We start from the raw sequence: 14,553 nt of genomic DNA, 5'->3' as shown, positions 1-14,553 counted from the left end.
AGATTTGTATTTTAGGATTATCAATTTGGCAACTGTTTGGAGAATGAATTAGGCAAAAACTGGAAGGAATAACAATTAGATAATAACAATAATTAAGGTAAAAGGTGATGACAGCCTGAACTAGCTAAAGGCTATGAGAGTGGAATATGCTATAATATAATTCACACTAAAGTATTTGTGATGGACTGAGACCTGGAAAATTCACATAACAAGTTCTCCAAGAATCTCGTAAGTGGGGATGGGGTAGGAGAAAGGGAAGGGAAAAAACATTTATTAAGCCAGCAATGTGCCAGGTAGTGGGCTAATAGCCTTGAAAATATCGCATTTAATCTTCTCAACAACCCTAGGAGGTTGGTGTTATTATTATTCTCAGTTTGCAGATCAGGAAATTTAGGCAGAGATATTTTTTTTAAGTGATTTGCCGGGGCAGCTAGGTGGAGCAGTGGATAGAGGCAGTGGAAAGAGCACTGGCCCTGAAGTCAGGAGGACCTGAGTTCAAATCCAGCCTCAGACCAAACCTTTGATACTTAACTAGCTGTGTGACCCTGGGCAAGTCACTTAACTCCAATTGCCTAAAAAAAAAAAAGTGATTTGCCCACGATCACAAAGTTAAATGTCTATGGACATCTTTGAACTCAGGTCTTCCTGACTCCAGGTTGGGCACTCTATCTACTGTGCGACCCAGCTGCCTAAAAGACACAATAATTTATAGTGATTGTAAATACAAATATTTGCTTGGATTCTTATATCTTTTTTCCCCTTTCCTAGTTGGAGGCATTAACACCGTCAAAATTCTTTTAAAACCCAACAATCAAAACAACTGGTATTTACTGTCATTATCCCTACCATCAATACGCTTTCGTGTTGTAATTTTTTAACTAAACACCCCCCAAAGGAAGTAACTATAGCAGTTCAATTAATTTTGTATTGCCTGTAGCATGGCACCACTCATAGATACCCCTTAATAAATGTCTTTTCAATCATGATTAACTGCTTGTAATCCTAGGCCTTTGAAATCCTGAGCTTAAAGAGAATACAAAAAAGTTATGTAGTAAATATATTCCACAAATAAACAGTTTAGAAATTAAGTACACAAGTTAAGAGACAAAAAATGTTGGCAATAAATCCTAACCTGAGCTGCTCCCAAAGGAGGAACCCGTAAACGCTTCATGGCCTTCTGTCTATCTCCAGCTTCAAGTTCATTGGTCACCACAGCCTAGAAAAAAAGCTTAAGTTTAACATAAAGTTCACCATACTCATATGAAAAATGTCTAAGTTATAAAGCAAGACCTAACTTTTGTGCTAATTTGTGACATTTTATGAGTAGACGTTAACTGGTAAAGCAAAAGAAATAAAAAATTCATGAGGTAAACACATGTAATCAAAGTTAGAAATCATCAAATTTCTAATTACAAACAGCAAAGATGATCCCAGCATGCCTGACCTGGATGGAACCTTAAAAGTTATGCAGTTTCAACTCCCTCATTTTATAGGCAAGAAAACTGAGACCCAAAGAGTTATGGAACATGGCCCAAAATCAGAAGGAAGCCAGACAGAAGACAATAGACAGGACTAAGAATATCTGGAGCAGAAGAGGGAGAATCATTGCACCTCTGTCTCAGAGATGAGCTGGTTGATTTTCTTGCATGTGTAAAATGGTGCCACTTCCACATGGGCCACTCGCCAATCTGCTCCACGAGATGTCTCCAGGATCTTGTCATGCTTTTTGAGGATTTTACGAAACCCTGTAAAGTTCAGATTCTAAAAGAGAAAATGAGAGACAACATTCTAAGTTCTACTAGTCTAAAAGGAGATGAAATAGAATTTTCGCACTACATCAAACAAATCTGACAGGGTTAAAGTTCTAACTCAAAAGGAAATAACAATGTTTCATTAATTATAATACTTACATTATTTGGACTATTCTTTCTTGTAAGTAATTTTATGTAAGATCACTGGGAGTGGGGAAAAGAGGAGGAAACAGGAATACAATAATTATCAATGTAAAAAAAAATATGACTAAAAAAAGGAATAGGGCAAAAAGAGAACAGAACAGAGAGAAAGGGCATTCCAGAGTAAAACAGGGGGGATAGTAGAGTAAAATTTTTGCATTTAATGAGAGGAGTATAAAATGTGGGAACTGTGTTCAGTGTTGTTAGTGTTGGAATGTGACTTTTATTGGTAAACTATACTCCTTGATGACAAGACAAATAACTTAATAAAGTATGGTATAGGATAAATCAAATTGAACAATTATAACTTTGAGTGAAAGTTGGAATTCAATACCTCTTAAGAGGGGGACTTAATTTCCTTATGAATAGAAAGTTTTTATGTTTTATCTATTATTTAAATACAAGAAATGATGGGGGACAAAACAAATGGATTTCATTATATTTAAATTAGTTTTGTACAACAAAAAGCAATAAATTTAGAAGCAAAAAAAAAAAAAGCCTGAATGGAAAAAAAAAACTTTGTTACAAACATTTCTGATAAAAGTGTGCTATAACATATAAAAAAGTATGACAGAAACATATAAGAGGAAGATCCATTCTCTGTATAAGTACAACAGACAAGTGGTCAAAGAGATATGAATAGGCAGTACCTGAAATAAATACAAACTATGAAAAACAAATTGGAAGTATTCAAATTCTCTAATAATCTGAGAAACACAAATTAGAACAGCTAAGGGATCACTTCATGTTCATTAATTTGGCAGTTATTTAAAACATACAATTCAATACTGATGGAACTATAAAGAGGTACTCTTATGGTATTGCTGGTTGAGCTATAAATTGGTACAAGCTTACTTGAAATCAATAATGGTATTAATAAGAGCTCCAAATTTGTTCATATCCATTGATCCTGTAATCTCACTACCAGTTCTATATGGTAAAGATGATTAACAAGAAAAAAAAAAGAGAGATCTAAGTACACAAAAATATTCAAACTTTTGTTTGCTTAAGTTCATCATGATTACTGAAAGACATGATGATAAAATGTCCCATGAAAGAATATTTCTTGTTACCTTTAACCATATGATGAAACTCTCCACTTTTTTTATTCTATCAGTGAGAAAGCTACATATATTCCTTTCATATAGCTCCAACATTTTCAAATCTCCTAGTTTGACTTCTAGTAAGGACATCATCTTGGCTATGATTAGGTTCTTCCAAGTATGTCAATTATTTTGTCATTGGACAAATGTTAAAGCTACCAACAATTAATATTTATAGAACAGTCTTAGCACCTTCTGTTCTTTTTTATTAATCACAATCATTTTCATGGTTGAAGCAGAAAAGGGTTGCACTGGGCAGATGATCATCTTCTATTTTTGACTGTTTTACAGATCACCATGGCCAAAAAAAAAAATACATCAACTGGTGTTTTACATTCTTGTAATGAGTCTCTCCATATTTAGAATGACCTTCAAATAGCAGGAATAGTCTATTATCTATCCTTCTTTTAAAAAAAATTTGTTTTTCCCCCAATTACATGTTAAAAACAATTTCTAACATTTAAAAAAAAGTTTTGAGTTACAAATTCTACTTTTCCCCTCTCCCTTTACCTCCTCCCTGAGATGGTAAGCAATTGAATATAAGTTATACATATGCAATCATGTAAAACATTTCTATATTAGTCATGTTGTACCAGAAGACAAATAAAAAAATGAAAAAAGAAAGTGAAAAGAGCATGCTTCAGTCTGTACTCAAACGCTATCAATTCTTTCTTTGGAGCTGAATAATATGATTCATCATGAGTCCTTTGGGATTGTCTTGGATCACTGTATTGATGAAAATAGCTAAGTCTTTCACAGTTCTTCACTATATAATATTGCTGTTACTGTGTACAACGTTCTCCTGGTTCTGCTCACTTCACCTTGCATCAGTTCATATAAATCTTTGCAGGTTTTTCTGAAATCATCTTGCTTGTTATTTCTTATATCACAATAATATTCCATCACAATTTATACCACAGCTTGTTCAACCATTCCCCAATTGATGGGCATCCCCTCAATTTCCAATTATTAGCCACCACAAAAAGAGCTGTTATGAATATTTTTGTACAAATCGGTCCTTTTCCCTTTTTTTTTTTTTAAATCTCTTTGGGATACAAACCTAGTAATGATATTGCTGAATTAAATGATATTGCTATGGTATGCACAATTTTATAGCCCTTTGGGCATGGTTCCAATTTGCTTTTATCTATTCTTAAAACTCTTCCAACATGGCAGAACTTTCTAGAATTTGAGCTCCAATGGCACAGCCTTGAAGAATTCTGGGTCATCATCCTGATACCATAAGAATAAGAAAGAGGACATCTGTTGATAAAAGATATCTTTAGGAAATATTTTGGACTTATTTACTGTGACACATTTATCAGGCCCTTTGCTTTGAAAGCAACACATTTATCAGTCCCTTTGCCTTTAAAACAGATATGCACACTTCTTTAAAAGAAAAAAAAAGGTACAGCATATTGCTGTGCCATACCATCAGAGAGGACAGAAGAATTGTTTCAGCTCATCCATTTTGCCATTGTTATTTCCTACTAACTACTATTTTGTTTCCAGTAAGGAAAGGAAGCTAAAGGAGAGAAATATGCTTGGAGAATGATGAAGAGAAATCATAAAGCTGCACAGCATTCTGAGAAGGGTAATCAGAATGGCAAAGGGCTTCAAGTCCATACTATATGAGGATCAGTTGAAGGAACTGGAGATTTAAGCCAAAAGTAGAGAAGACTTGGTAGGTGAGGAGAAAGAGTGTTATCTGTCTTTAAATATCTGAATGGCTGTCACACAGAAGAAAGATTAGATTTGCTCCATTTGGCACCTACGTGATCACAACTCAGAACAATGGGTGGAGATTACAAAAAGGCGAATGAGCTACCTCAAAAATTAGGGGATTTTTCTTCACTGGAGAGCTTTAAAGAGAAGATGGATGGCTACTTGTTTACACTAATAGTAGAGATTCATTTTGGAGTTATGAGTTGGACTAGATGGCTGCTTCCAACTTAGAAATTCTGGGATTAGATAACAGTAGGAATAACCCATTGAAATGAGATAAGATGATAATTCCCTCTGCTATTAAAATATTAGATACACTTGACTGCATTCTCTAATTTCCCATTTCTGTTTTACTTAGTCTGAATAATTAAAAAAAGGAAAAAAGAGCTATGTTAGAAAAAGTTTTTGTAAAAAATGAAATTTCTCCAGAAAGAACTTCCAAACCAATGCGTTTTGATTAAAGTGGTTCCCATGTTGGAAAAAATAGATCATAGCATATTCTGATTAAAAATAATAATGACGACTTTTTTCATTTGTTTAAGAAAGAATATTTCATAATGGTCGATTCAAAGGGAAGTCCCTGAGAAGATTACATGGGATATAAACAATGAAGCATATCTATAGATATCTATAGAATATATTATACATATATATAAAAACTGAACAAATGGATTACTAGTGGAATATGAGTGACAACATTTTCTATAACAAAATAGGAAGGGATTAGGTGAAAGAGAAGTTTTTATTTTTCTTAAAATAAAATATAAGTTTATATACTTGATGTTAAAGCGAATAAACTTACTAGATGACAGAACAAAAGCACACTAAGAGGGCTTCTTCCACAATTCTGTTAAAGCTACTTTTTATTATCATTTTATTTGGAACAGTATTAAACATTAAAACACAGAAGGAAATGAAAAATAATGGAGAAAAGAAAATGGAAATAAACCAATGTGATAACAGCCTATATTAATGCAGGCATGAGGCTTAATTATTTTCTATTAGAAAAAAAAATTTAGTCCTTGCCCCAGGACAGTAATCTTTTCTTTTTCATAAAGTCAAAATGAAAAATATAAGAAAATTATCATTTCAGACCTAATACTCTTTTGTGAAGCCAGCAAAATAATTTTATTGGAATATATCTAGCTTAACCCCCTTACCTCCTTTTAAAAAAATCACTGCTACAATAAAGTTCTATGTGATATCACTGTATATACACAATGGAAATGGTATAGCTGCAATAGAGTATGTGTTTATGCAGGGGAAGGAAGGTGTCTCAAAATGATACAGACATATGTAATTTAAACAAATGACCTAAATTACAATAAAAATATGAAGTAGTACAGTTGGAAACAATTTAGTCTATCAATAATTTTCTATACTTCCTTTGATAGCACTAAATACAATTATGATTAAAAAAAGGCCTTCTTTTAGAAGTGAGTCTTTTTTTCTTCAACTACAGGAAAGTCATGCAACCTAGATATATCATAAATATATAGTAATGATAAAAATAAAAGTCACATTCAGCATTAAAATGCTTTGCTTAAACTTCTTCAACTGGGAGGTTAACACTGAATAACAGAAACAAATAAAAGCATATGTCTATAAATTATAAAGTATAGAAAAACTACTCACATATTTTTATTTTATCAATGCTATATATTAAAAATCTGAGATACTTCCATGTTATATTTATATTTTATAATTATCAAAATTGAGTTTTCCTGTATAAAACTATATAATGTATTTTATCTAAACATCTCAGAAGCTTTACAAAAGCTGTCTTCTTTTTTCTTTCCAATATTCCTTTGAGGAATGAACAAAAATGATAGCCTTTAGAAAAGTGCAAAGTAAGGAACAAAGTCATTAAGTGATTGGCTCAGTGCCACACAGGAAATATCAGTTCAATATATTAACCACATTAGGTTTCTACCAAGTTTTTTTTAAAATAAGTTTTTATTAATATCTTATTTCTCACACCATATAGTTATTCCAAGTGTCCTGCCCTCTATTTATCCCTGAAAGCTATCCAATATAACAAATAGTATTTATTAGAGAGGAAAATAAATTGGTAAAACTGACTGATACATTGAAAAAGTTGGAAAAGATATGCAGTATGTAGCACCTGAGGATCTACATCTCTAAGAGGTGGGTTCAGAGTGTCCTCTCATATCTCCTCATTTGAGTCCTGCTTGATCTTTATAAATGTACTGCATTCACTTCTGATTTCGTGGTGTTATTCTATCCATTTAAATTGTTGTTATGTATATCGTTCTTTTCTTGGTTCTGCTTATTTCACTCGGCATCAGTTCATAGAGATCTTTCCATGTTTCTCTGCATTCATCACATACATCATTTCTTACAGCACAATAATATTCTATTATATTTATATGTCACAATTTGCTAACTATTCCCCAATCCATGGGTATCTACTTTGCTTCCAATTTTTGGCTATCACAAAAAGTGCTGCTATACATGTTTTGATGTACATGAGGCCTTTACTGGGTATAAGTCCAATAATGGAATCCTTGGATCAAAAGGTATGGACATATTAGTCACTTTGTTTGCGTAATTCCAAACTGCTTTCCAAAGTGGTTGTATTATTTCACAGCTCCATTAATAATGTATAAGTATGCTTGTCATTCTACAATCCCCCTAACACAAATTTCTGTCATGTTGCCAATTTGCAGGGTATGAGATGAAACTTCACGGTTGTTTTGAATTGAAAGAATTCTCTTATTATTAGTCATTTGGAGCATTCTTTCATGTGGCTGTAAATACTTTGCAATTCTTCTTCTGAGAACTGTTTGTTCATATCCATTGATCAATTATCTATTGGGGAATGGCTATTAGTCATATACACACATATACACATGCATACACACACACACATATATAATTTATTAATTATCTATATGTCTTGGATATCAAACCCTTATCAGAGATATTTACCCAAAGATTTTTTTTTTCATTTGACCACTTCCCTTCTACTCCTCAATGCATTTATTTTGTCTGTCCGGAAGCTTTTCATTTTCATGTAAGCAAAGTTACCTATTTTGTCTTTTGTAATTGCCTCTATCTTGGTTAAGAATACATCTCCTACCCATAACTATGAGCATATGATCTTTTGATCTAATTGTTTTATAGTATGATCTTAAATACTAAGGTAACATATCCTTGTAGAATGTACTGTGACTTGACACTTAACTAGCTATGTGACCCTGGGCAAGTCACTTAACCCCAACTGCCTTGCAAAAAAAAAAAAGATACCAATAAACACATTTTTTTTTTTTAAGGTAATGTATTGTGGAATATGGTATAAGGTATTGGTCTAAACCTAATTTCTGCCATTCTGCTATCTACCTAGTTTTAATTGACAGATCGTGTAGATAATGTCTATATGTTCATTTAACACAGATTTTACCGGTTTTGGTTTTATTACTGAGAAAGGCATTAGAATTAGCAACTACCACATTAGACTGTAAATCAATTCTCATCTTGACTTAACAATGATATTGTAATTATGTGTGGAAAAGAAACCACTAATTTTATGAGATGGAAGAGTTGAAACAGCAAAACTAGAATCATGTGAGCATGCAATTAGAGACTTTATAAAACACTATACACTAAGCAATTTATTACATAATAATGAAGGGGAAACATCTGATTGGATGGTTAGCTCTTACCTTTAGAAACATGAATTTTCAAATCATGGTCAGCTCATAAAATAAATTCAGTGGTTATAAAACTGAACACAATTCATGTTTTTTGAGTGCTTATTGCTAGTAAGGCACAGTGTTATATATTTTGGAGATACAAAAATGAATATGTTCATGAATAAATATGAAAAAGATTAAGAACATACAAGAATGTACTATAAGAGTTCCATCCACAGAACCTTCACTTCCAGCTGTGGATAGTAGGGAATCAGAAATTAAGGCAGTCTGAGGGGCAGCTAGGAGGCGCAGTGGATAAAGCACTGGCCCTGAAGTCAGAACAACCTGAGTTCAATTCCAGCCTCAGACCAAACACTTGACACCTAATAGCTGTGTGACCCTGGGCAAGTCACTTAACCCCAATTGCCTAAAACAAAGAAAAGAAAAGAAATTAAGGCAGTCTGAAATGTTAGAGGTGACATCTGAATTGGGTTTTAAAGAATGGGCAGGATTGAGAAAAGATGTCATTTGGGGTCAGAGAAGGAACTCTGAAGCCTCAAACTTCTGCTGCCACTGCTGTGACCACAGCCTCCATGGTTAAGCTATAGCTGCCCTGCTGGCCAGACCACTGGACTCAATGTCTTCTAAAAGCCTTAAAGAGCAGAAGATGTGAGACTTATTTGGGAGCTGCATTCTTTACCAGATCATGTCAACATGAATGTGAGCTAATAAAAATAATTAAAAGGTACCTAAAGTTGAATGTTAATTAAGCCTTCTTTCTGTTAGTAACTCAGTATGGTGAGCTTTTCAACACCTATTTCCAAACTGAGTTAAATTAATAAGGATGAAAATGGATTCCTGCATATGGATTCTTTCAGGATATATATAGTTGGAAAGAAATCTTTAGTCTAAGACTACTGCAAAGCTTCTATTCAAGAATTTTTTACATCCTCACCCAGAAAAAAAGGGGATGCTGCCATCTGGGATTGATCAGTTCATCTAATTACAGTTCACAAAAATAGCAATATTATTACCACTTAGGCTCATCACTAAGTTGTCCTTTGTTTTATAAGCAAATAAGGATATACAATACTGCTGTGTTATTATTCCAGTGGTAACCTAGAAGCATTCAGTAGAACAACTAAGTCTTCCTTCTAGTCCATGTAAACTAAGTAAAAAATTTTTATTGAAATGTTTCTCTTTAACAGTGCAAGTACAACTTTAAGTAGAGCCTGTCAAATATCATATGTATTTTTAAAATTCCTTTTGCCATCAATGGTCCCAGCAAAATAGGATAAATGGGGATGAATTACTTTTTTAAAAAATCTAACCTATTCTGGAACCTATGACTAAGGTTTCAGATTTCTAAGTATCATAGAAACACATTAAAGATCAACTTTCTTGCTGTTTTAGGAGGCTGATTTATATCAATATCACTTATATAGTTTCGTTTCTCATACTTACAAAGAGAAATAGCATGGATTTGTATACACTAAATATAGCTTCAAAAAAGGTTCCCAAGAGCAGTAAGATGGTGTTTATTATATTGTGGATTTGCTTTGATGTTTCATTAAAGAGTTGCTTCAGAATAATCCTCTTCTGATGCAGTGGCAGTAACTACATTATCCTAAAACTTTAAAACTTATTTGCAACTCCTTTGTACCTTTAAATCTGTAGCCTGATTTATTATGCTTCAAGTGAAAAAGTGACTATTTCCCTAAAATCTTTATTAAAATGTTACTGTAAGCCAAAACCTACCCCCAAAAAGTTTATATACACATAATTTTGTAAAGAAGACTATCTCACAAAAGTATGGACACTTTTGACAAATACTTATTTGTCAGGAGTTTAATATTAACACTTTAAACAGCATACTATTTTCTGTTACTTGCACTGGGTTTACAACTTATCTTTATGGAGTGGCAAAGAAAGGTCACTGTCATGCTACTTTAATTGAAGTATTATATATACTTCATAGTAGTATATACTATATATATATATACACACTGTGGAAGTATATATATACTATACACTATACAAGTATATACACAGTAGTATATACATACATATAACTCAATATGTAGCAGATGAGATAAAATTTAACTTTGTATGTTAAAATGTGTGTGAAAAATCTACAACTGTTACGGAAGGTTATTTTCTTGATGTAGAAAAGTTTTATTATTGCATCTTGGCACTATGTAGTTAATAAATATATATAAATTTTACTCTCCCTTCTCCCCCCAAAAAAGAATGTGTATGATCTGATGTCATTTTGATCTAAAGCAAACCAACCCAACATTTATTAAGTACTTATTTCGTGGCAAAGCACTGAGTAAAGTGAAAAATGCCAAAGTCCCTGCCCTAAAATCTACTAGAGGGATACCTGCACAAAAGTAATTATAATATAAATGAGAAAATGATGAAAAGCATAGGAGAGGTTAAACTCAAGTCAGTCGGGGAAGAGGGAAGGCTCACTTCTAGCTGGAGGTGGTTAAGGAAAGGTATCAATGAATCAGGGAAAACATCAGACAGAGGTCTGGAAGGAAGGCATTTATTTTAAGTAGAAACCAACTCTGACTCAGAAAGAAAGAGGAAAAGATGAGGCTTTAAAGGGCAAATGAGGGGAGACAAGGAAGTTCATGTTAGGTAGCCTCAAATCCTCAATAAAGTAAGCAATAAATATCATTTGCTAAAAAAGGAAGGGTAGGCTTGATGTTTGGGACTTTAGGAGAGGACAAAAGTTTTATAACAGCTACTGTGAAGAAAATGACAGGAAGTCAATATAAGGTAAATAAATTTATTATAGGGAAGCTGATTATACATTATCTTTCTATAACATTTATTTCTGCAGCATTATTTTACTTTTAAAAACTACTTAATTCACTGGATTTTTAAAATTTATTACTGGATAAATTTTGGTTCCCTATTTCATCTTAAGAGAATCACAACTAGTTAAATCTCAACTGTTCACGTTTATGGAGGAGTATGCTAACACAGGTAATTCTGAGCAATGGCTAATTTTTTAAAAATTACATATTTAGTGATGGATCATATATACTCTATTTACTGATGTCTTCCTTTTTTATCTTTATATATGTTCTAGCCTTTCCTATGTTTAAAAAGTAATTATTAGCTATAATACCTTTTCTTCTTCCCTTTCTTCTCACTGCCAAATTTCTAAAACTTTCATGCCAATTACTTCCACTCTTATTATCACTCCTTTGAAAACTTTCCCCTTTAATTCACATTTTCATCTAATTCAAACTCCATTCTCCAAAGTGATTACAAGTATATTATTTCAAAATTAAGAAAAATATTCAAAAACATGTCTTACCTTAAAGAAGTTTCTATTTAAGCAAGTGTTGTAGAACTATATTATGTCTATGTTCTCCAAATTTGTTAACTTAGTACTTTATTCATTATGTCAAGCAAACACGTGATGATAAAAATGGTTGCTTTGTCACTTCATTTCTCTCTTTGGAAAGTGAAATGTAAATGAATTCTTTTTAATATTTTGATGAAATTTATTTGTAATATATGGCTCCACAAAGATCCTCTACATTGATTACATAACCACAATAATAAACTCACATATATATACCCTTTAAACAAATTTCAATAACCTATTAAGACTTTTTTCATTTAAATGTCCCTGAATGTAAACCAGAGAAAGGACAGGCTTTTATTTTTTCAATATTATTTATGCTGTTAATCATTTCAATCCATGAATAAAAAAAATGATTAAAAATCTGTGTTTCTCTATTATGGGATTTGTTGTAATAAAGCTTTTTCTTAGCCTCAAATGTCAAATAGCATAGGGTACATTTTAATTGCTAGGCATATTTTACCCATATTCACTGTGATCTATTTTCTTTGCTTTCTTCTCTTAAGGTCTAAAATTTTAGCACAGTTATATTATAGCCTGAACAGACAATCACTGATACATTAAGGGATAATGAAATTAAGAGGACGATTTATTTTGAAGACTAGAAAAAAGACAATTGACGCTTTAGCTTTTGCGTTCCTGGTTTCAGTTGGAACACATACTCAAAAGCCTTTGGGAAGAATAACATGAGGGCCTGTTTGTGAGAAGAAGAAAAAAGTGCAACATAACCATGAAAAGCATGGTAACTACATCTTTATTTATCTGAATCCAACTTACCAACATCATAGCTGGCCTCTAGAAATAAAGACCAAACTGGATTAAAAAGCATTTATATATAGAAAGAATAATAATATAGCATGAGATGTATTAAAAATTCGGTCAACAAAAACTGCTGAAGTCATGTTACTACACTGCCTTTTGCTCACTTCTGATGACTTAGTTGTATTTTCGGGTTTTGTGAGTTTGTTATTTCCCTATTTAATCAACACAAATGTGATTTTGGTTCAACTACACTTTTCCATTTATTTAGGGGTACCTTATTCCAGAGCAGTCCTCAGATAATTAATAGCTTATTATACCTGATAGTTCTGCAGCAGGATAAGACTGAGGTAGAACTCACTGAAGGCCAGTTTAAGGTCTCGAATGTTCCTATATTGAACACGTTTTTCATGGGACAGGTGGAAAACTGGATTTCTGCGCTTTCGAAGTGTAGAAACACCACTTGTTTCCTTCTGTGCCTCCAACGAGGAATGAAGCTCATTTTGAAGGGTAGAAAACCTGCGCTGAGCCTCTGCAAGCTTTTCTATAAAGAAAGAAAAGAGAAATTGCAAATGGAGAACACTTGAGAAGTAAATGCTTACCAACCAAAACCTATAAGTGTTTTACCCTGGTTTGTACAATTTTTTTTAGAGCTTTTTCAGTAAATAAGAAAAAAACCTGAAGTTTGTCTTACACTTTATTTCTCGGAGTCTGAGTGGAAAATGTCAACTCAATATTACAAAGAAAGACTGCAGCAAGATAAAACAAAGAGAAAATTACATATCAGTGTTCACAATGATCATAAGTTGCATGTTGATACAAAACCCCATTTTTTTAATGTCAATATTCTGATGGGGATGATATATGGCTGTGAATTATATACCATAATTTGATACATGTCCCTTCCATCTCCTACTACATGTTCACCCTGAGGGAAGTGGCAAGGGGCCAGGCAACTTTCACACTGCTGCCAAGGAACATCCCACTGAGTCAGGAATCTATGACTTCCTTCTATACCACCTGATCTGCAGTCTCAGGTGAGAAGAGGAGATAAGACCTTCCTCTGACTGTATGCCTTCCATCTCCTGCTGGATGTGTCTCTGAGGGAAAGCAGCAGGGGGCCAGGCTAGGCTGATTTCCATCTGGGCCAACACAAGGCAACTTATACATCCTGCTGCCAGTCTATCCTACCAACAATAGAAAACCTTGGGTACAAATTGAAGCAACCTTCCCTCTTGACCTCAGGCCTTCCAATTCCTGTGGTGCCTATCTCTCAAGGAAGAGGAAGAAAGCTGGCAGTAATTGGGATGCCTTCTGTTGTGCAGGTTCAACTTCCACCTCCTATCGTGCTATTTACTGCCTAATCTCCAGCCTTCAGAGGAGAGAGAAGTAGTGAGATAGGGTTTTCCATCTAACCATTTGACTTTGTACTTTTCTTTTCATGCTGCACTTGTCTACAGCCCAATATCCAGCCTCCTTTGGGGAAAAGGAATGGCACCTTTCATTCAGTGATGAACAGTTTCACATCTGGTCATACTCTACACGTACCAGTGATTCTGAACTCTGCAGGTCATCAACCAAACCCCATTCTCCATCTTCCACCATCCACTTTCTTATTCTCCTTCTCCTCCTCCTCGACTCTCCCACTTTCCAACCAAACACCACCATCCTTTTCCGTTATGCTCTTTGGAATGCCTGTCCCATTGACAACAAACTTCCCTTCATCCTAAATCTCTCCTCCTACTCCTTCCTTCTTCTAGCTATTAGAGAAACTTGGTCATTTTGATCTCCTTAGACAACTTTTCCACTAATGGCTATATCTTCACTCATTCCCCTTGCATCACTGGTTGAGAGTTAGAGGAATTAGAATACTCCCTACTCCCCATTGCCTCTTCCAAGTTCTCTCTTCTTCCATTGCTCAGTATGTCCTATATCTCTTCTGCCTTTTGAGCTAAACTCCTTCAGAAGACTAT

General features: G+C 33.7%; 1 protein-coding gene across 1 annotated transcript in view; it reads right to left on the bottom strand.

The window, feature by feature from the left end:
- Positions 1–14,553, bottom strand: part of XPR1 (xenotropic and polytropic retrovirus receptor 1) — a 220,640-nt gene that overhangs the window by 75,300 nt on the left and 130,787 nt on the right. The window contains exons 4-6 of the mRNA XM_027868455.1: positions 12,901–13,124; positions 1,612–1,761; positions 1,133–1,216 (exon numbers count right to left, since the gene is read on the bottom strand). Of these exons, the coding sequence (XP_027724256.1) occupies positions 1,133–1,216; positions 1,612–1,761; positions 12,901–13,124 (458 nt within the window). The remainder of the gene's footprint in view (positions 1–1,132; positions 1,217–1,611; positions 1,762–12,900; positions 13,125–14,553) is intronic.

This window comes from Vombatus ursinus, unplaced genomic scaffold, assembly GCF_900497805.2.
Source record: "Vombatus ursinus unplaced genomic scaffold, bare-nosed wombat genome assembly UNPS02014789.1, whole genome shotgun sequence".
NCBI lineage: Eukaryota > Metazoa > Chordata > Mammalia > Diprotodontia > Vombatidae > Vombatus > Vombatus ursinus.
This window is presented reverse-complemented; position numbering and strand designations above follow the sequence as displayed.